Source organism: Saccopteryx leptura, chromosome 2 (genome assembly GCF_036850995.1).
Source record: "Saccopteryx leptura isolate mSacLep1 chromosome 2, mSacLep1_pri_phased_curated, whole genome shotgun sequence".
NCBI classification, from domain to species: domain Eukaryota; kingdom Metazoa; phylum Chordata; class Mammalia; order Chiroptera; family Emballonuridae; genus Saccopteryx; species Saccopteryx leptura.
In genome coordinates this window covers 182,942,713-182,965,281 of record NC_089504.1, presented here as the reverse complement: position 1 = coordinate 182,965,281, position 22,569 = coordinate 182,942,713, and the positions used below count along the sequence as shown (strand labels likewise).

Here is a 22,569-nt window from a genome sequence, read left to right as displayed (position 1 = left end):
ATGCTCTATCCACTGCACCACCACAGGCCAGGTGTCATTGTGGTTTTAATTTGCATTTCTCTGATTATTAGTGATGTGGAGCATCTTCTTGTGATTTTTTTTTTTTTTTTTTTTACATTTTTCCGAAGCTGGAAACGGGGAGGCAGTCAGACAGACTCCCACATGTGCCCGGCCGGGATGCGCCCGGCACGCCCACCAGGGCGTCGCTCTGTTGCATCCAGAGCCATCCTAGCGCTTGAGGCAGAGGCCACAGAGCCATCCTCAGCGCCCAGGCCATCTTTGCTCCAATGGAGCCTCGACTGCAGGAGGGGAAGAGAGAGACAGAGAGGAAGGAGAGGGGTGGAGAAGCAGATGGGCGCTTCTCCTGTGTGCCCTGGCTGGGAATTGAACCCGGGACTCCTGCACGCCAGGCCGACACTCTACCACTCAGCCAACCGGACAGGGCCGAGCATCTTCTCATATGTCTCCTGGCCACTTGTATGTCCTCTTTAGAAAAGTGACTATTCAGCCTGACCTGTGGTAGCACAGTGGATAAAGCATTGACCTGGAATGCTAAGGTCACTGGTTCTAAATCCCAGGTTTGCCAGGTCAAGGCACATGCGAGAAACAACTGCTATGAGTTGATGCTTCCCACTCCTTCCTCCCATCTTTCTCCTCTCTAAAGTCAATAAATAAAATTTTTTTTTTAATTAAGTGAGAGGTGGGAGGTAGAGAGACAGACTCCCACATGCGCCCTGACCAGGATCTACCTGGTGAGCCCCCTACAGGGTGATGCTCTGCCCATCTAGGGCCATTGCTCCATTGCTCAGCAACCAAGGTATTTTAGCACCTGAGGCCAGGCTATGGAGCCATTCTCAGTGTCTGGGGCCAACGTGCTCAAACCAATTGAGCCATGCCTGCAGGATGGAAAGAGAGAGAGAAAGAGAAGGGGGGGAGTGAAGGGTAGAGAAGCTGATGGTCACTTCTGTGTCCCCTGACTGGGAATTGAACCCAGGACATCTACATGCTGGTTTGATACTCTACCACTGAGCTAACCGACCAGGGCTAAAATCTTTTAAAAGAAAAGAAAAGTGTCTATTCAGGTCCTTTGCCCATTTTTAATTTGGTTATTTGGGGTTTTTTTAGGGGTGTTGAGTTGTATGAGCTCTTTATAAATTTTAGGTATTAACCCCTTATCAGATATATCATTCATGACCATGTTCTCTCATTGAGTAGGTTGTCTTTTAATTTTGATGATTTTCTTTGCTGTGCAGAAAAAGCTTTTTAGTTGGTTGTAATGCCATTTGTTTATTTTTTTTCTTTTATTTCCCTTGCACGAGGAAATATATCAGCAAAAAACATTACTAAGAGAAGTGTCAGAGATCATACTGCCTATGTTTTATTCTAAGAGTTTTATGGTTTTGAGTCTTACATTTAAGACTTTTATCCATTTTGAGTTTATTCTTATATATGGTAAAAGAAAGGGGTCTAGTTTCATTCTTTTTGTATGTATCTGTCCAGTTTTCGCAACCGCATTTATTGAATAGACTGTCTTTACTCCATTGTTTGTCTTGCCTCTTTTGTCAGATATTAATTGAGCATATAAACATGGGTTGATTTCTGGGCTCTCTATTCTGTTCCATTAATCTATATGTCTGTTTTTATGCCAGTACCATGCTGTTTTGATTACTATGGCCTTGTAGTGTAGTTTGATATCAGGTAGTGTGATTCCTCCAACTTTGTTCTTTCTCAGGATTGCTGTGGCTATTTGGGGTCTTTTGTAGTCCTATATAAATTTTTGGATTATTTGTTCTTGTTATATGAAATATGCCATTTCTATTTTGATAGGAATTATATTGAATCTATAAATTGCTTTGGGTAGTGTAGACATTTTTACAATGTTAATTCTTTCTATCCATGAACATGGTTTATGCTTCCATTTATTTGTATCCTTTTCAGTGTCTTGTAATTTTCCAAATAAAGTTATTTTACCTCCTTGGTTAAATTTATTTCAAGGCATTTTATTTTACTGTTTATAGGTACAATTTTAAGTGGGATTGTTTTCTTAGTTTCCCTGTCTAATAGTTCACTCTTTCCTGCTATTTTGACCTTTTCTTATTGTCTTAATTTTTGAAATTCTGTTTGTTTCTTATTCTGAACTCCTTTTATTAGGGTATTCTTGGTCTTGACTGGGGCCAGCCTTTTGTTCCATAGGAAAGAACTGATACTTAAGATATCAACTCTCCTTTTGGATATGGATGTTGAAAATTCTTCCACCTTTATGTATGTGGAGAAGAGTTTTGTAAGTGGGGGATGCTTTGTAGAATTTCAGTGAGCTCTGCTACATTTGACATTTATTCAGCAAATATTTATTAAGCACCTACTGTGTGAAGGTCCTGTTCTAGCTGCTTGGTACACTTCTTTTTTTTTTTTTTTTTTGTTTGTTTGTTTTCTGTATTTTTCTGAAGCTGGAAACGGGGAGAGACAGTCAGACAGACTCCTGCATGCGCCCGACTGGGATCCACCCGGCACGCCCACCAGGGGGCGACGCTCTGCCCACCAGGGGGCGATGCTCTGCCCCTCCGGGGCGTTGCTCTGTTGCGACCAGAGCCACTCTAGCGCCTGGGGCAGAGGCCAAGGAGCCATCCCCAGCACCCAGGCCATCTTTGCTCCAATGGAGCCTCGGCTGCGGGAGGGGAAGAGAGAGACAGAGAGGAAGGAGAGGGGGAGTGGTGGAGAAGCAGATGGGCGCTTCTCCTGTGTGCCCTGGCCGGGAATCGAACCCGGGACTTCTGCACTCCAGGCCGACGCTCTACCACTGAGCCAACCGGTCAGGACTTTTTTTTTTTTTTTTTTTTTTGTATTTTTCTGAAGCTGGAAACGGGGAGAGACAGTCAGACAGATTCCCGCATGCGCCCGACCGGGATCCACCCGGCACGCCCACCAGGGGCGACGCTCTGCCCACCAGGGGGCGATGCTCTGCCCCTCCAGGGCGTCGCTCTGCTGCGACCAGAGCCACTCTAGCGCCTGGGGCAGAGGCCAAGGAGCCATCCCCAGCGCCCAGGCCATCTTTGCTCCAATGGAGCCTCGGCTGCAGGAGGGGAAGAGAGAGACAGAGAGGAAGGAGGGGGTTGGGGGTGGAGAAGCAAATGGGCGCTTCTCCTATGTGCCCTGGCCGGGAATCGAACCCAGGTCCCCCGCACGCCAAGCCGACGCTCTACCGCTGAGCCAACCGGCCAGGGCCTGGTACACTTCTATGAACAAACAGATGAGGATCCTTGCACTTGTGGGTCCTATATTCTACCAGATGGTTTTACTCTTAGACCACCTACCAAATAATGTCTGCTCTCAAAAATTCCTTCTTTTTACAACAGACTAATTTAATCAGCTGCCAGAATCTTCTCTTTAAGTTACTCAAACAGCCTTCCCAAAACAGAAAATTCTTCTATTCATGGACAAAAGAATTTACCTTAGGTACAGGAGATTTTCCCCCTCCCTTTAGTTTGTCCTCCTTCATTCCCCTGACATTTTCTCTAGAGTATTTTGGGAAGAAGTTTCCTGTTCTTATTTTTCCTCTTAAAGTACTATGCTCACACATGCAGACTATGAGGTGCTGCTGCTGTAGTTGTATTTATTTGTTGAACAATTCTGTACTTTGAAATGATTCCTTCAAGAGCTGTGAAGCATTCAAAGCAGGATGTGTGACTCATTTAGTAAACAGCAGCATCTTGAAAAAGAAAGCAGAGCCTAGGATTGACTACGTACGGTACAGATGGTTTTGAGGTGTGTATATTTAGCCCCTTCCCTTCTTCTGCCTTTCCTTATTTCCCCAAACATAAATAGCTTGCTTTGGGAATATAAACACTGCAGAGAGGACGCGAAGCTTTATCAAGTCTTTTGCAGATCAACAGTTTCTTCTTTCAGAATATATGATCAGCCTGACTAGGCGATGGCACAGTGGATAGAGCATTGGACTGGGATGTGGAGGACCCAGGTTTGAGACCCCGAGGTCGCCAGCTTGAGCACGGGCTCATCTGGTTTGAGCAAAAGCTCACCAGCTTGGACCCAAGGTCGCTGGCTTGAGCAAAGGGTTACTTGGTCTGCTGAAGGCCCACGGTCAAGGCACATATGAGAAAGCAATCAATGAACAACTAAGGTGTCGCAACGAAAAACTAATGATTGATGCTTCTCATCTCTCTTTGTTCCTGTCTGTCTGTCCCTATCTATCCCTCTCTCTGGGGAAAAAAAAAAAAGAATATATGATCAATTAAAGTGATTAAATAATGTTCAGAAAAAGGTCATTTGTTCTTTCCACCCTGCTCGGCACCAGTATCATTGTGCTAGAGCTTGTTCCCCATAGTTTCTCAGGTTTCCTCTGGCTTTTTTATACTATTTCCTTCATCAAAATGTGCCAAAAAGTACTTGATACTATAATAAAAAAAATTTTTTTTAAGTTATTCTGTCCGTGGAGCCCTGCCAAACCCAGAAACTTTAGAGAAGAGAATAGGTTTCAGCATAAATGACTTTTCAGACTTATCACAAATATAAACTCAATTCCTTGCATTATTCCCTAATAATTTAGGCATTCAGTGCTCATTTCCTAATAACTAAAGAGTCCTGATTTGTCATCTTCCCCCAGTCTTCTGTTCTAAAACAAGGAAAGGGATGTGAATTAATCGTGGGTCAGGATATAAGAGCTTTTTTTTTTTTTTTAAGGAAAAGAGACAGAGAGGCAGAGAGAGGGACAGGTAGGGACGGACATACAGGAAGGGAGAGAGATGAGAAGCTTCAATTCTTCGTTTCAGCTCCTTAGTTGTTTATTGATTGCTTTCTCATATGTGCCTTGAAGGAGGGGGGGGGCTAGAGCCCAGCCAGTGACCCATTGCTCAAGCCAGCGACCATGGGGTCATGTCTATGATCCCATGCTCAAGCTGGAGACCCTGCATTCAAGCTGGTGAGCCCACACTCAAGCCAGGTGAGCCCACGCTCAAGTGGCGACCTCGGTGTTTTGAACCTGGGTCCTCAGCGTCCCAGGCCGACACTCGATCCACTGTGTCACTGCCTGCTCAGGCAGGATATAAGAGCATTTTTAAGTGTGAGGCAAATCCACGTGGAAACTAGAGCTGTGGTGGCCAAAAACAACATTTCAGGAATGAATTTGGCTAGGGGTTGAGTGCATATTGCACAGAAGTTTCATTGGTCACAATACTTTACAAAGGATTTAGCTTGAAACTATTTCATTTCTAAAGCCCATATGCTCTCCCCTGCCTCAGAGTCAACAGACAAGAATTTAGCTTTAGTTTGGCCTGAGTTCTCATGTACCCCTGAGCCTTCTTTTCAGTGCTGTTTAGTGCTGCTATTTCAAAAAGCTTCTGGGAAACTAGTATTAACAGGATTAGGAAAAGAACTCTCACTAAAATGTTGATTTATTTAGAATTATTTTTTCAAAGCAAAACTAACTTTTGCTACAATACCTGTCTACCTTGAGATTAGAAAAGGGAAAACTAGCTGAGTATATGCTGTATGCCAGGTACTACATTAAGTGTAGTTGGCATACAATATGTTAATTTCAGGTGTACAACATAATGATTTGACATCTGTAGACCTTAGGGAGTGATCACCACGACTGTTCTAGTAACCTTCTATCACCATACAAAATTATCACGATATTATTGACATTACATCCCTGTGACTTACTTATTTCATAACTGAAAATTTGTACCTCTTATCCCCTTCACTTTTTTTGTCCATCCCTCCACTCTCCTTCATACCTTGATCTGGGTTCTGATTATACAGACATATACTTATATAAATATTTATTGAGCTATATACACTTAAGATTTGTATTTTGTATGTTATATATCAATTTTTTAACATTAAAAATCTAAGGATCTAATTCACTGAAATGCATTAATAATTTACAGTTCTCACCATCCTTGTTCATCAAGCCATTTCTAACTCTTTACTTTGCTCTGTACATTTAGTCAGTTTGCTAGTAGGGAGGATTCAGATTCTCCTGTTATAGAAGGAGGGGTGAGAATAAAACTTCGCAGAAATAAAAGGTGGTTTTACCAAAGATCTCCCAGGGAAAACTGTTAATAAGAAATTATACTTTCCCTTCCCATTCTGCAACTAACACCAGTTTTCAGTATGACTTGCTCATTGTCCTTATATTCCATTTTATGCTTCTTAACATTTCTTAAACTAAGAAAATTTCCTGTCTTAATTATTTTTTTCTCTGTTGGGGAGTGAAAATCTGAAGTATCCAGAGATGTTCTGATTTACTTCTTCCGTATTAGCTCTTTGTTACTAACAAGGTAGTACATGAGAATTCCATTTATTCTGTTCTTCTCTCAGTCACAGTGCCTCCGTCTCCATCTTCCTAATTTTTCTAACTATTTGCAGATTTGTAATCCATCAGCCATTTTATAAAGTGAGGTTGGGAGTTTTCTGCCTGTTTTTTTCCTTCCAAGTTCAGATCCAAAAACATGTGTTGGCAGTTTGGCAAGGGAAGCCAAAAAAAAAACCAAACCCAAAAAACAGCCTCTTTTTTCCCTTTCTTCCTTTCCCTGTTACCCTGTAGCAGAGTTTCTCAACAGAGACAAAATTGACATTTTGAGTCAGATAATTCTTTATTTTGGGGCACAGTCCTGTGTATTATGGTATATTTATCAGTATGCCAGGCCTTTACCTTCTAAAAGTCAATAGCATCTCCCTATTTGTGACAAGCAAAAATGGCCCCAAACATTGTTAAATGTCCCTGGGGAGTGGAGTTGCCCCTGGTTGAGAGTCACTGTCAAACAGTATAAATAGCATTTATGAAAAATGGGTTTGGGGGGAAAGATTCAAAATTGGCATATAATTAAAATTCCTGTCAGATTTTTTAGCATATTATCTAGATTAGAGCTATTCAAAAGAAATATAATGCAAACCATAAATGTAAGCTACATATGTAATTTAAATTTTCTAGAAGCCACATGAAGAAGTAGAACTAGGCCTGACCAGGCAGTGGTGCAGTAGATAGAGCGTCCACCTGAGATGCCGAGGACCCAAGTTCAAAACCCTGAGGTCACCAGCTTGAGTATGGGCTCATCCAACTTGAGCATGGGCTCACCAGCTTGAGCATGGGATCTCCAGCTTGAGTGTGGGATCATAGACATGACCCCATGGTCACTGGCTTACAGCCCAAGGTCACTGGCTTGATAAAGAAGTCACTGGCTTGGCTAGAGCCTGCCCCCACCTCAGTCAAGGCACATATGAGAAAGCAATCAATGAACAACTAAGGTGCCACAACAAAGAATTGATGCTTCTCATCTCTCTCCCTTCCTTTCTGTCTCTTTCTCTTGCTATAAAAAAGGGAAAAAAAAGAAATAAAAGGAATTGTCTTAGAAATAGCAGAAAGAGATGACTGGAGCCCTGCTTCTTAAAATTTGGCACATTGGGCTTCACCTCCAGGTAGTCCACTACCTGGTTTAGTCAGGGATTTTTATTTATTTATTTATTTTTTAACAAGAGAGGTGGGGAACAGACAGGCAAGAAGGGAGAGAGATGAGAAGCATCAATTCTTTGTTGTAGTACCAATAGTTGTGCATTGATTGCTTTCTCATATGTGCCTTGACCAGGCGTCTCCAGAAGAATAAGTGACCCCTTGCTCAAGCCAGCAACCTTGGGCTTCAAGTGACCTTTGGGCTCAAGCCAGCAACCATGGGGTCATATCTATGATCCCACGCTCAAGCTGATATCCCAGTGCTCAAGCTGGTGAGCCTGTGCTCAAGCCAGCTGAACTCACGCTCAAGCTGGCAACCTTGGGGTTTTGAACCTGGGTCCTCAGCATCCCAGGCTGACACTCTCTCCACTGCCCCACCGGCTGGTCAGACTAATCAGGGATTCTTAACTTTTGTGGTGTCATGACCTCAGTTGGGAGTTTGGTAAAACCCATGAACCCTTTCTCAGAGTAATGTCCTAAAATTTTTATTTTATTTTATTTTATTTTTTTAATTTCTGAAGCTGGAAACGGGGAGAGACAGTCAGACAGACTCCCGCATGTGCCCGACCGCGATCCACCTGGCACACTCACCAGGGGCGACGCTCTGCCCACCAGGGGGCGATGCTCTGCCCCTCCGGGGCGTCGCTCTGCCGTGACCAGAGCCACTCTAGCGCCTGGGGCAGAGGCCAAGGAGCCATCCCCAGTGCCCGGGCCATCTTTGCTCCAATGGAGCCTTGGCTGCGGGAGGGAAAGAGAGAGACAGAGAGGAAGGGGGGGGGGGTGGAGAAGCAAATGGGTGCTTCTCCTATGTGCCCTGGCCAGGAATCGAACCCGGTTCCCCTGCACACCAGGCCGACGCTCTACCACTGAGCCAACCGGCCAGGGCCGTAATGTCCTAAAATTAATAAAATACAATGCATAGGATTACCAAGGAAACCAAATTTTGAAATGCAGTATCAAAAATGATTTTAGACCTGGCCACTTGGTTCAATGGTAGAGTGTCAGCCCGGTGTGTGGAAGTCCTGGGTTCAATTCCCAGCCAGGGCACACAGGAGAAGCGCCTGTCTGCTTCTCCACCCTTCCCCCTCTCCTTCTTCCCTGTCTCTCTCTTCCTTTCCCACAGCCAAGGCTCCATGGAGCAAAGTTGGCCCGGGCGCTGAGGATGGCTCCATGGCCTCCTCCTCAGGTGCTAGAATGACTCTGGTTGCAACAGAGCAACACCCCAGATGAGCAGAACATCACTCCTTAGTGGGCTTGCCTGGTGGATCCCAGTCGGGTGCATGCTGGGGTCTGTCTCTCTGCCTCCCCACTTCTCACTTCAGAATAATAAAAAAAAAAAGATTTTAAATATTTGATAATATAAGATATGTGCTTTTTAATTAACCCATTAAATAACAAGTTCTAATGGTGGTTCTGGTGACAATCATAATTTCAAAGCAGTGATGAATATAAAAGAAATGTTGAGATATCTAATAGCTGTAATGAGATATGAAAATATGTGTGGTTGCTATTATGAATTAGGCATGTTAAATTTTGGTTAGAATTTACTGATAGTTAAGATGTAATTTTTTTCCTACCCATGTGCCAGGTTATCAAACCCTGTGATGCTAATGGTGGGAGAGCCACCTTTAGTTCTCTTCAAACCCCAACTTTTGAAGTGGAAAATACAGACAGCTCAGGGGGAACAGGATGTCATGAATGGAGTTAGGGATGTGCAAAAAAGAGGAACAAGAGCTAGAGGACCAATAAAACAAAAAAAGTCAGGACTTTGCAACAAAGTTGTAACAGAAGGGGAGTTGCCTTTTTTTTTTTTATTGATTGATTTGAGAGAGAGAAGCGTTCATTTGTTGTTACACTTAGTTGTGCATTCATTGGTTGCTTCTGTATGTTCCCTGAGCAGAGATCAGGGAACATACAGGTATGTCATCCCCAACCATGGTATTTTGGGATGATGCTCTAACTGACTGAGCTAACCAGCCATGGCTGAGTGTTTCCTTTTAAAATATGAAACAATCCTAGTCCAAGCAAAACCTGATGGAGGTTTAGGCCCTGGCCGGTTGGCTCAGTGGTAGAGCGTCGGCCTAGTGTGCAGGAGTCCTGGGTTCGATTCCTGGCCAGGGCACACAGGAGAGGCTCCCGTCTGCTTCTCCACCACTCCCCCTCTCCTTCCTCTCTGGCTCTCTCTTCCCCTCCCACAGCCAAGGCTCCATTGGAGTAAAGTTGGCCCCGGGTGCTGAGGATAGCTCCATGGCCTCTGCCTCAGGCGCTAGAATGGCTCTGGTCACAACAGAGCGATGCCCCAGATGGGCAGAGCATCGCCCCCTGGTGGGCATGCCAGGTGGATCCCGGTCAGCCGCATGCGGGAGTCTGTCTGACTGCCTCCCCATTTCCAACTTCAGAAAAATACAAAAAAATAAAAAAATTTAAAAAAACCCAAAAAAACCTGATGGAGGTTTAAAATATTTCTCCCAGCTCAATTTTTTTTAAATCGTCAACAAGATGGTATCAAAAGGACTATTTACAGACTAAGAATAGTAACATATGGCCCTGGCCAGTTGGCTCAGCGGTAGAGCGTCTGCCTAGCGTGCGGGGGACCCGGGTTCGATTCCCGGTCAGGGCACATAGGAGAAGTGCCCATTTGCTTCTCCACCCCCCCCTCCTCCCTCTCTGTCTCTCTCTTCCCCTCCCGCAGCCAAGGCTCCATTGGAGCAAAGATGGCCTGGGCGCTGGGGATGGCTCCTTGGCCTCTGCCCCAGGCGCTAGAGTGGCTCTGGTCGCAGCAGAGCGACGCCCCGGAGGGGCAGAGCATCGCCCCCTGGTGGGCAGAGCGTCGCCCCTGGTGGGCGTGCCAGGTGGATCCCGGTCGGGCACATGCGGGAGTCTGTCTGACTGTCTCTCCCCGTTTCCAGCTTCAGAAATTTAAAAAAAAAAAAAAAAGAATAGTAACATAGTTCTTACCATCCTGTGCCTTAACATCACACATCTACAAATCTTTCAAGTCTTAATGCAGTAGAATGTGTTCAGAGACCAGCAAAGACATGAATGGAGAGTATTGATCCCAAGCAAGAGTCACCAACCTTTCAAATAGAGAAGCCCACACAATGAATTGTTGGGGAGATACTGGGGAAAGCAACCCCATAGCTTAATTTTGAAATCCTTTTCCTAAATGATTTTTAACTATGACCTCAATACCTAGTATCAAATGAGTTCTTTTCTGCCCAGGCGCTGAAGCAAAGGCAGAACCTGAATTATGGTGACAGACTTGGAGGCAGAGAGTTGCTCTAGAAGTATGGGGAAACCTCTGCTAGATTCAAGCTGTGCTCAGGCCACAACAGCTTCTGAGATTTGGAACGTGCTGTTATTTTGACTCTGTGATTACAACATCACTGGTGGGGAGAGGGAGGTAAGCAGCAGACAAACCATTGCTTGCTTGCCCAGAGATCTTTCCCAAAAAGGGATGCTTTTGAGACCCGCAAGAGAATATGACGATCCCTCTGGTGGCACCCGTTTAAAAAAGAAAATCAGAATTTTGGTGTAGAAATGTCTACAATGGACTAGTCAAAGCTTAAACAAAAATTTGGGGGTTGAGGAGAACACTTTGATTTGAAAGCACAGAACAGTTTTGCCATGTTTTTTCTATGCTTACTATCTTCCCTTGGCCTCAACTTCTAAAAAGGGGATAAAAAGAGAAGTTAAGGAAGAAGAAAGGGAGTGGGTGGGATGATGTCAAAGTTCTCACATGTATATATTTCAGTTTACCACTCAGTTTTGAGCAAACTATTTCTGATAATAAAAAAGGTCTTTTGGCTTGAAAGTCAGTCTTCTAGATTCTAGAACATTCTGCTAAATTTTCTAAGCTACCTACATGAAATTTTCTTGAAGAACATGTAAACATATTTTTGAAAAAGATTGTTATAACATTTCCAATGCGTTTGGAACATGTATACCCCCGTTTAATCCACTATATTCTTTATTTTTATTTTTTTGTATTTTTCTGAAGTTGGAAACGGGGAGGCAGTCAGACAGACTCCCACATGCGCCTGACTGGGATCCACCCGGCATGCCCACCAGAGGGTGATGCTCTGCCCATCTGGGGCGTTGCTCTGTTGCAACCAGAGCCATTCTAGCGCCTGAGGCAGAGGCCATGGAGCCATCCTCAGCTCCCGGGCCAACTTTGCTCCAATGGAGCCCTGGCTGCGGGAGGGGAAGAGAGAGACAGAGAGAAAGGAGACGGGGAGGGGTGGAGAAGCAGATGGGTGCTTCTCCTGTGTGCCCTGGCTGGGAATCGAACCCGGGACTCCTGCACGCCAGGCCGACGCTCTACCACTGAGCCAACTGGCCAGGGCCAATCCACTGTATTCTTATTCCTCCAAAAAGATGCTTTATCTTCATTGTAGACTAGGTTCTGTCCATCCCCTTTTGCCAAATACCTGGCAGTCTCAGACCCTTTACAGTGACTTGTATAACCAACAAATATTATACCCCTGGGTAATAGGTCATTATTTCCTCCTTTTCACTCCACCCCATCTTTGTTTTCTTTAAGGAAATATCTGTAATGGAAAAAGTTGATGCCTAAGGTTAAACAAAAGAAGAGAGCATGAAAGTTCTTGGTTAAATTTCCCCACACTTTACTGGGTTTTTTTGTTGTTATTGTATTTTTCTGAAGTGAGAAGCGGGGAGGTAGACAGACAGACTCCCACATGCGCCCAACCGGGATCCACCTGGCATGCCCACTAGGGACCAATGCTTTGCCCATCTGGGGCGTTGTTCTGTTGCAACCAGAGTCATTCTAGTGCCTGAGGCAGAGGCCACAGAGCCATCCCCAGTACCCAGGCCAACTTTGCTTCAGTGGAGCCTTGGATGCAGGAGGGGAAGAGAGAGATAGAGAAAAAGGAGAGGAGGAAGAGTGGAGAAGCAGATGGTCGCCTCTTCTATGTTCCCTGGCCTGGAATCAAACCCGGAACTTCCACACCACGGGCCAATGCTCTACCACTGAGCCAACCGCCAGGGCTGGTTCTTCATACTTTTAATTAAAATTTCCCTTTGCCCTTCAGGCCTATAGGCCTAACCCAGAAGAATTTTAGATCTTAAATTGTCTTTAGTTGTCAGAGGGACTCAGAAATTTTGGGGAAAACTACTCTCAGATATAGGTAAAAGAACTTAAACAGCTTAGTGTTACTTTCTTGACTAGGTAGGAGCTGGGATGGGGCCAACTCCTATGTATTTAGTTTACAGGCAGGAAGAACTGTAGAAAAGAGGGCTAAAGGTATTCAGTGAAAAATGTATATTAATAAAGGAGAGTTAAAGAGAACTTTTGGGGGAGGGGTTGATAGTAGTGAGAGAGAGGAAAGTGGAAGGGAGAGAGAGGAAGAAAAGCATGTATTTATTCCACTTAGTTATGCATTCATTGGTCACTCCCATATGTCCATATGTGCCCTAACCAGAGATTGAACCTGCAACCTTGGTGTTTCGGGATGGTGTTCTAACTGACTGAGCTAACCAGCCAGGGCCACCAGTCTTTCTCTTCTTTTAGAAACAAAAAGACAAATAGAACCATGTTTCAGAACCTGGCTGGTGAAGGAACTGTGAAAAACTGCAGCATCCAAACTGTTACGTGTTGTAGGTGTGTTTTAATGAAGAAACATGGCCAACTAAGCCTCAAAGGGAATTTTGAGGTTATCATTCTTTTGAATTATTACTACTCATCTGTTCTCTTCACCTGCCCCTTTTAAAGAACAGGTCAGAGCATAAATCTTGTCCAGTAACCCTGTCTTACTTAGTCATGAACTGAGGCAGACCTAGCCTCACCTTTTCATTGTCCTTTTACCCAGACTCCTAAATAAATCATCTCTATACCATCTCTTTTTCCCTTCCCCTCATACTGCCTGCAGGCCTCTCCCTACCCTACCAAAAAAAATGTTGCTTGCATTTTTATTCTACCACTCCATAGCCAGCAGCATTGTACTGGACCCTTTATGGCTGATGGAGCCCAGGAGGGCTGCCTGATGAAGGGAGACAGCATTTGGCCAGTAGGGCTGGTATGTGCCATTACTGCTGGCCGTTGGGCCTCTGTCCTCTACAGCTCCTTCCTGACTCATTAAAACCCTGAGCCAAATAGCTGGGCAGGTGCCTGCTGTAGCATTGTGGGGGCCAGGAAGTTAAATGGTTCTCCTAATCCTGCATAATTTATCTCCCTGTTAGCCTTCTCATGAATAGTCCAATTCAACCTCACCATGGAGAGCTTAATTCTGAATTTCCTATTTTTGTGATGACTAGTGAGTGCCCAGCCTTTCCATTCTTCTCTCTTTATTATTATTATTAAAAATTATTTTCCCCTTGATTCTTACGAGTTTGCCTTAATGTTTTTTTTCATTTGGAGCCTCCTGCCTGGACCCTACTTCAGCAACAATCTGTCCGTTTCTCTCATTTGGACCTAATATTACAGAGCAGTTGGTACCACAGCCTTCCCTTTCCTTTGTCCTCCCAGTTTCTAGTGTCTCTTTTTCTCCTTCCCCATTTTCTCTTTTATAATCCATCACTTCTCCTTTTCCATAACTTTTCATTTTTTCTCCTTTCCATTTTCTGTTCAGTCCTTCTTTTCAGCAGCCAACCTTATTGTAGGATGTTTGGTAGGACATTTTAAAAGAGCACTAAATTACTTTTTTTCAAATCTCTATTTCTGTTTCGTTTCAGAGATTTACAAATGAGGACCACCTGGCAGTTCATAAACACAAGCATGAGATGACACTGAAATTTGGCCCAGCCCGAACTGATTCAGTCATCATTGCAGGTATTTGATGCCCCAGAAGCCACATGCCTTGATATCACCAGACAGTTAAGATTAATACCATGGACCAGATGTACTGGGAGCTATACTCTCCTTCTCCCATTAAGAGCCCTTATGTGATCTGCATTTAATCAGGAAAAGGGAACACTAAAAGCTCCCAAGTTTGTATTGTGCCCTCTACTCTCTATTTTTAATATAAGATTGGGTTCTGCAGATTTGGGGGGTAGTAGGTGTGTTGAGGTTTGGTCTTAGCTTTTTTCAGTCTAGTCCCTCCTTGTCTTCTTTTTATTAAGACTGAATGATTTATAGACAAAAGATGCCTTTGACATTTCTCCCTACCCACAGTGAAGGGGTGAACAAAAGAAAGGAAGCTGACTTAGTCTGGCTGCTTCTCTTCTACTGGGTGTCAGTTTTCCCCGAGCAAGCAGATTGTCAGTTCATAAATTCAGCTTCCCTTGTGAACCCAGACACTATTGAGGGCACATTTCCAAAGCTTAAACAAGACATTGTGTCAGTGGGACTTTTCTATGCCAGGTTGGGTGACCTGGAACCTCTCACTGATTGTTTTAGATATTGTCTTGCTTACATACGCTGTCTCAGGAGACCATTCTCAGCAACCTCTCTTGAACCGTGGAGCAGTTCTGTTATGCAATTTTTAGCTAAACAGACATACAAACCAAAATGGGCTTTTTTTTTTATATCATGAGGGGCTCTGATTTAGCCTGAGTTAAGCAAGCTTACTTCAATATTTAATCTATTGTCATACTTTTATACGTGAAGAAAGCACTTGCCGTTAAAGATCTATTCCTTATTAATTAAGCAAATATTGACTGAATATCTTCTGTGTACACCAGACACTTTGCTAGGATCTTGTTGATTGCAATTCCTAGAAAAGGATGTGAGTGAGAATCATTAATGATCCTTAAGAAAGCCTGAGGGAGCCTGACCAGGCAGTGGCTCAGTGGATGGAGCATCGGACTGGGATGTGACTGGGATGTGAGAGGACCCAGGTTCAAGACCCCAAGGTCGCCAGCTTGAGCACGGGCTCATCCAGTTTGAGCAAAAGCTCACCAGCTTGAACCCAGGGTCGCTGGCTCCAGCAAGGGGTTACTCGATCTGTTGAAACCCCACAGTCAAGGCACATATGAGAGGGCAATCAATGAACAACTAAGGTGTTGCAACGCGCAATGAAAGGCTAATGATTGATGCTTCTCATCTCTCTCCGTTCCTGTCTGTCTGTCCCTGTCTGTCCCTCTCTCTGACTCACTCTGTCTCTGTAAAAAAAAAAGAAAGAAAGAAAGCCTGAGGGAGCAGAGGGACAGCTGTCAGAGGGAAGGGGGATGAGGAGACGGGATCAGAAAAAGTGAAGGGATTAGTGAAATTATATATACCTAATACATAGATACAGAGAACAGGACAGCAAATCCCAGAGGAAAGGGAGGAGGGGGGACTATGAGGGCCAAGGAGGTGGGGGTGAGTAAGTTATATTGAGTGGGACACTTGAATTCATGTTAACACAATAAATTAAAATTAATTAATTTTTTTTTTAAAAAAAGAAAGCCTAGGGGAGTTATAGGGAAGAGTGAATAGGGTATAAATATGTAAATAACACATACTTAAATTCATTAAGTTAGGGCAAATATTTATGAAAAAAATTGTGGCCCTGGCCAGTTGGCCCAATGATAAAGCATCAGCCTGGTATATGGATGTTTGAGATTCAATTCCTGGTCAGGGCACACAGGAAAAGCAACCATTTGCTTCTCCACCCCTCCCCTCTCTCTTCTCTCTCTATCTCTCTCTCTTCCCTTCCCACAGCCATGGCTTGGTTGGAGCAAGTTGGCCCCAGGTGCTGAGGATAGCTCTATGGCCTCGCCTCAGGCACTAAAATAGCTCAGTTGCTGAGCAATGGCCCCAAATGGGCAGAGCATCGGCCCATAGGGGGCTTGCCAGATGGATCCCTTTCAGGGCGCATGCAGGAGTCTGTCACTCTGCCTCCTTGCTTCTCACTTAAGGCAAAAAGAAAAAGAAAATAATTTTAATTTTTTATTTTTATTTTTTAATTTTTAGCCAGAAAGAGAGAAGGAGCAGGGCAGGGGGATAGTCAGGGATATACAGACAGGAAGGGAGAGAGATGAGAAGGATCAACTCAATCGTTGCAGAACCTTAGTTGCTCATTGATTGCTTTCTCATACATGCCTTGACCAGGGGTCTCTAGCCAAGCAAGTGACCCCTTGCTCAAGCCAGTGACCTTGAGCTTCAAGCCAATGACCTTTGGGCTCAAGCCAGTGACCATAGAATCATGTCTGTGATCCCATGCTCAAACCGGCAACCCTGCATTCAAGCTGGTAAGCCCACACTCAAGCTGACAGTCTTGGCGTTTCAAACCTGGGTCCTCAGTGTCCTAGGCCAACGCTCTATTCATTGTGCCACTGCCTGGTCATGCTGAAAATAATTTTAGTATTTGTAGTCTAGTACACGTGAATAATACAAACAATAAAAATACTGGGAGAATTAATATTAAATGGAATTAATCAGAGACATTTTATGAAAGAGGTAAATTTGAGGCAAGGTTATCAAATTAGAGAGGTTATTACAAATGGGTAGAAAAGCCAATGCTGCATGTCCAGGAGTGGTGAGAGAAATTGAGACAGGATAGTTCCAAGGAGAGAGTATGTTCCTATTATTCTTCACATGCTCTTCTGGAGTGCTCCTCCCATTGCACATGATGTCAGCTGTCGCATCTAGGCTGACCATTCTCAGATCTGTAAATTAACACTTGTATTTCACATGTATTCCATCCCCTAACTGAACACTTAACTTGATTGGCTTTCTGCTGTTCAAATCTTCATATCAATAACCAAATTTATCTTTTTGTCCCCTAAACCAGTGGTCCCCAACCCCCGGGCTGCGGACCGGTACCGGTCCGTGGGCCATTTGGTACTGGTCCGCAGAGAAAGAATAAATAACTTACATTATTTCCGTTTTATTTATATTTAATCTGAACAATGTTTTATTTTTTTTTAATGACCAGATTCCCTCTGTTACATCTGTCTAAGACTCACTCTTGATGCTTGTCTCGGTCACGTGATACATTTATCTGTCCCACCCTAAAGGCCAGGTGAAAATATTTTCTGACATTAAACCGGTCCGTGGCCCAAAAAAGGTTGGGGACTACTGCCCTAAACCCAACTCCTTCTCCTTTGGTATTCATTGATGGTTTTCTCAAAATCTTTAGTTTTATTTTTTTATTCAAATTCTCTCTGTTCTCTCTGTCCTCTTCTTTCTGCCACCATCTTCATTATGCTTGAATTCCTCCATAAGCTCCTAGCTGGTCTCTCTTCTTAACTAGTCTCTTCTATAATCCTTCTCACATTCTGTTGACTAGCCAGTCTTCCTTAAATTCTTCTCCTCTGTTCAAAATCTGTCATTACCTTCCCATTGTCTCTTACTTTAAGGCTATTGATACTTGGATTTTTCAGCTTTCCGTAACCTAGCCCCATGGTACCTGCTCTACTTTATATACAACTTATATACCCCACAGGATTACCTTTTGACCTAGACATATCTTTTTCTCCTTAGCTATACATGGTGCCCATACCCTGCCTCTCTCTATGCCTTCACCTGCCTTATTCCTCTTATCTTCCAAATCTTCTTTTTACCAGGTAAAGTTATTCTTGAAGGCCTAGCTCAAGTCCCACTTCTAGAAACCTCCTGACTACTCTGTCGTTAATTTGTCTTTATTAAGTTTCTCAATAATTTTATTCTCTACTGCACATGACACTGATTTATATATATATATATATGCATGTGTGTATATATATATATATATATATATAATGATGCTATGTGTATTAGTTTAATTTCCTCAACTAGAAGGCATTCTCTTATTCTCTAGGGTAAGAGGTATGTCTTATATTCAGACAAAACTCTTATACTCTTTCTCTTTCCCCCCAAATTTTCACACAAGTATATGCATGCAACACCAAAATATATAGAAGATATTCAGTAAACATTTGTTTATTGCTTCAGATTCATCAGAGCAGGCTGTGGGTTTTCTTATACTTTTTTTAAAAAAAGATTTTATTTATTGATTTTTCAGGGGTATGGGTAGAGTGAGATGTATCAACTCATAGTTGGTTCACATTGGTTGTTTATTGATTGTCATATGTGCCTTGACTGGGCAAGCCCAGGGTTTCATAGTTTCATACTGGTGACCTCAGCGTTCCAGTTCCACACTTTATCCACTGTGCCACCATAGGCCAAACACATTTTCTTATACATTGTTCAGGAATGGTTTATATGAGCCTCAGACCAGAGATTCAAAGGCCCTCCTCTGCTGTAGCTATGCCCTTAGCTGCCCCATTCTGTTTCACTTGAGTTGTAATTTTTTTGTGTGCCCTTACTGAAGTTCTCTCTAAGCATAAAGGATATTACCTCCACTCACCCAGGGATAGAGGGAAAGTGTCTTTATCGTTGGCCAACCAAAGCTGCCAGAGAAGCCTTTAAAACTATTTTGGGAGGTAGTGGTAACTTTTCCAAACACTCCGATTCAGAAGAGGTTTTGTTTAATTTTTTTTTTTATTCTGTTGTTTCCATGGAAAATCCCACTGGACTATTCCCAACTGATCATGCTAGAAGGAGTGATTCTAACTCCAGTTCTCCTTAAAATATTATTTAAACATTGTTCTATTTCTGTCATTCAGTCTAGTGGTTTGGGCTATCAGGTGAATCCATGAGGTAACTACCATGTCAAGGAAAACCATCTAATAAGGTTAGGATCAGGGAACAAGATTCAGCTGACCTAAAAGAAAAACTAGAAAGGCAGAATGGGGAGAGGGAAAGCTCAAATCTAAAATTCAAGTTGCTTGAAAAGTTGCCATGGGTAACTGAGAACCTTTCTCTTCCTAAGGGCAGAGGCACTGTATTGAGGAAAGATTTGTGTAGCCCCTAAGACAGGGGTCTCAAAACTCGAACAATTTTGTGCGGCCCGCAGACTAATCCACGAAGTTCAAAATATTTTGGATAAAATTAAGTAAGCCTAGGGACCTACTTGTATTTTTCATTTCTCTAGCATCCTAGCTAGATATTAGCTTAGTTAACAGCAGTTGTGATGCGAACTACAGTTTCTGGTCGTTTTGTGACACTGAGTAAACTGCATGTACGATTGTGCTTGTTGTGCTGATTTTTTTTTGTTTTCAACTGCAGTGAGAAAAGTGTTGCGTAACAGTTGCCTTTTGTAGACCTAGTGCGGCCCGCCAAACGGCTGTGATCTTGCTCTGCGGCCCACATGCTGAGTTGAGTTTGAGACCCCTGCCCTAAGAGGATATTTTGGCTGGCAAATCTAAATCCAAATATCCTGGTTTCCGGAATTTGCTCTGGGCCCAGATCTCTGTTCTATTGTTTGCAGTTTCCTTTCCTAGCTCATGATCTTGCTGTCTTGTTCCCCAGCCCCTTGATTTGCGTGGAATGCCTTCAGAAGGCATTCCTGACCTCAGTGACCACTGAAAGACAATGTACCATTTCTAATTTGTTAGCCTTAGCAAGCAAACTCAACCACCTGGTTCTGAGTTCTTCTCATCAGATTTGAACTACCTGCTCACTTCAGACTGAGCAGGAAATAAGTTTAAAGAGAAAGTATTGCTTAATTGTATTTGATTTTCAAATCTGGAGGTTTCATATACTCCACCTGGGTTGGTGGTTTTGCTTTGTTCTGGGTGAGGAAGGTGAAACCAACCTCTGGGAGAAAGGTGGTTCTGTGGATAGTCAAACAACAAAGCATTGTCCTGTGTTCCCTCTGCTGGCCCTGAGGCAACACAGCACTGATACCCTCTGCTGGCCCAGCACCAGTCTTCACTTCCTAGAGCACCATAAAAGCAAATTTGCCCTAATACTGAGACTCTCTCCAAATACAAGAATAAAAATGTGTTCTCCAAATACCTTCAAGTTTTAAGTTCAAGTCAGATATTAAAATAGAATATCCTTTTCTTTTCATATCTACAGATCAAACTCCTACTCCGACTAGATTCCTGAAGAACTGTGAGGAGGTGGGGCTCTTCAATGAACTAGCTAGCTCCTTTGAACATGAATTCAAGAAAGCTGCAGATGAAGATGAAAAAAAGGTAAAAACACAAGATAAGCTTGCAGGCTTGGATCTACAGAAACAGAGAGAGAGTACCCAGTAATCCTAGGCAGCCATCCAGGTCTTGAGGGGGTCAAACAGTGAGTTGGCATGAGTCTGTCTTTACCAAAATCAGTCTTCTTGGACTTCCAGTAGAACATTATAGTTCAGTAATTTATTTGTTAAAATTATTTGCTTTTAATATGTTAAGATGTTAAAAGATTATAAGTTACTCATATTTTGTTAGATAACTTTTTGTGTGTGTGTGTGCCAAATCCCACTCTTCCCTGAGCTAATCAGCCTTCTTACCTGGACTCTTTTTATTTAATCAGCCAACCAACATTTATCATATTTAGACTCTTCTTTGTTTCTGTGTATGTGGCTCTTACCTTCAAGTAGCTTTCTAGTGATATTCAAAATATTAAACTTAAGGATTTTTTTATATTTTATTTTTCAATTATATTCAATATTATCTCTATTGTTTCAAGTGAACAGCATAGTAGTTAGACAATCATATACTTGACTGAGTGTTCCACCTGATATCGCCAGTTCCCACCTGGCACTGTGCATAGTTGTTACAATATTAACTGTCTTTCCTATGCTGTAGTTTACATCCCCATGACTATTTTGTGACTACCAATTTGTACTTGATAGTCCCTTCACTTTTTTACCCAGTCCCCCAACGCTTCTCCCCATCAGTCTGTTCTCTGTGTCTATGAATCTCTTCCAATTTGGGGGGGGGGGGGCATTGGTCTGTAGATTTTACATACAAGTAAAATCATATGGTATTTATCTTTCTCTGACTAACGTATTTCTTTTTTTGTTTTGTTTTATTTTGTTTTGTTTTTTTAATACAGGGACAGAGATAGAGTCAGAGAGAGGAATAGATAGGGACAGACAGAAGGAACAGAGGGAGATGAGAAGCATTAATCATCAGTTTTTTGTTTTGACACCTTGGTTGTTCATTGATTGCTTTCTCATATGTGCCCTGACCACGGGCCTTCAGCAGACTGAGTAACCCCTCGCTCGAGCCAGCGACCTTGGGTCTAAGCTGGTGAGCTTTTGGCTCAAGCCAGATGAGCCCGCGCTCAAGCTGGCAACCTCGGGGTCTTGAACCTGAGTCCTCCACATCCCAGTCCTATGCTCTATCCACTGCGCCACCACCTGGTCAGGCTGACTAACGTATTTCACTTAGCCTAATACCCTCCAGGTCCATCCATGCTGTCATAAATGGTAAGATTTCATTTTTATGGCCAAGTAATATTCCATTGTGTATATGTACCACAGCTTTTTAATCTACTCGTCTATTGATGGACACTTGGGTTGGTTCCATATCTTGGTTATTATAATAATACTGCAATATTAGTGTTTTGGGGTTTTTTGGATATATATCCAGAAGTAGAATCTCTGGGTCATAAGAAGTTACATTTTTAATTTTTTTTTTAATTAAATTTAATGGGGTGACATTGATCAATAAGAATACATAGGTTTCAGGTATAGCATTTGAACTGTTGATTGCATTCTGTGTCCATCGCCCAAAGTCAAATCATTTCCCATAACCATATATTTCTCCCTCTTTACTCTCTCCTTCCCTATCCATCTCTCCCTAGTAATCACTTCACTTTTATCTATGTCCATGAGTCTCAGGGCCTTTTTTTGTTTGTTTATTTTTTGTTTTCTTCTTTTTCCAAATGAGAGGAGGGGAGATAAAGAGACAGACCCCCACATGTAACCTGACCAGGATCCACCCGGCAACCCCAATTTGGGACCAGTGCTCTGCCCACTAGAGCCATGCTCTCAGTGGAGCCATTTGTAGTGCCTGAGGCAGAGGTTCCATGAAGCCATCCTTAGTGTCCTGGGCCAATGTGCTCAAACCAATCGAGAGAGAGAGGGAAAGGAGGGCAAGGGGGTGGAGTGGAGAAGCAGATGGTCACTTCTCCTGTGTGCCCTGACCAGGAATCAAACTGGGACATCCACATTCTGGGCTGATGCTCTATCACTGAGCCAACCAGTCAGGGCGAGACTCGGTTTTATATTCCACCTATGTGTAAAATCATATATAATTCTTAGCTTTTTCTGATTTACTTATTTCACTTAGTATAATGTTCTCAAGTTTCATCCATGTTGTTGTAAATGACAATATATCATCATTTCTTACATCATTTTTTTTCTTGGCAACAGAGACAAAGAGAGACAGAG

The 22,569-nt window shown here is 43.1% G+C and overlaps 1 protein-coding gene across 1 annotated transcript in view; it reads left to right on the top strand.

The window, feature by feature from the left end:
• Positions 1-22,569, top strand: part of ATF7 (activating transcription factor 7) — a 144,451-nt gene that overhangs the window by 94,121 nt on the left and 27,761 nt on the right. Inside the window, exons 3-4 of the mRNA XM_066369604.1 lie at positions 14,159-14,255; positions 20,253-20,371. Coding sequence (XP_066225701.1) covers positions 14,159-14,255; positions 20,253-20,371 — 216 coding nt within the window. The remainder of the gene's footprint in view (positions 1-14,158; positions 14,256-20,252; positions 20,372-22,569) is intronic.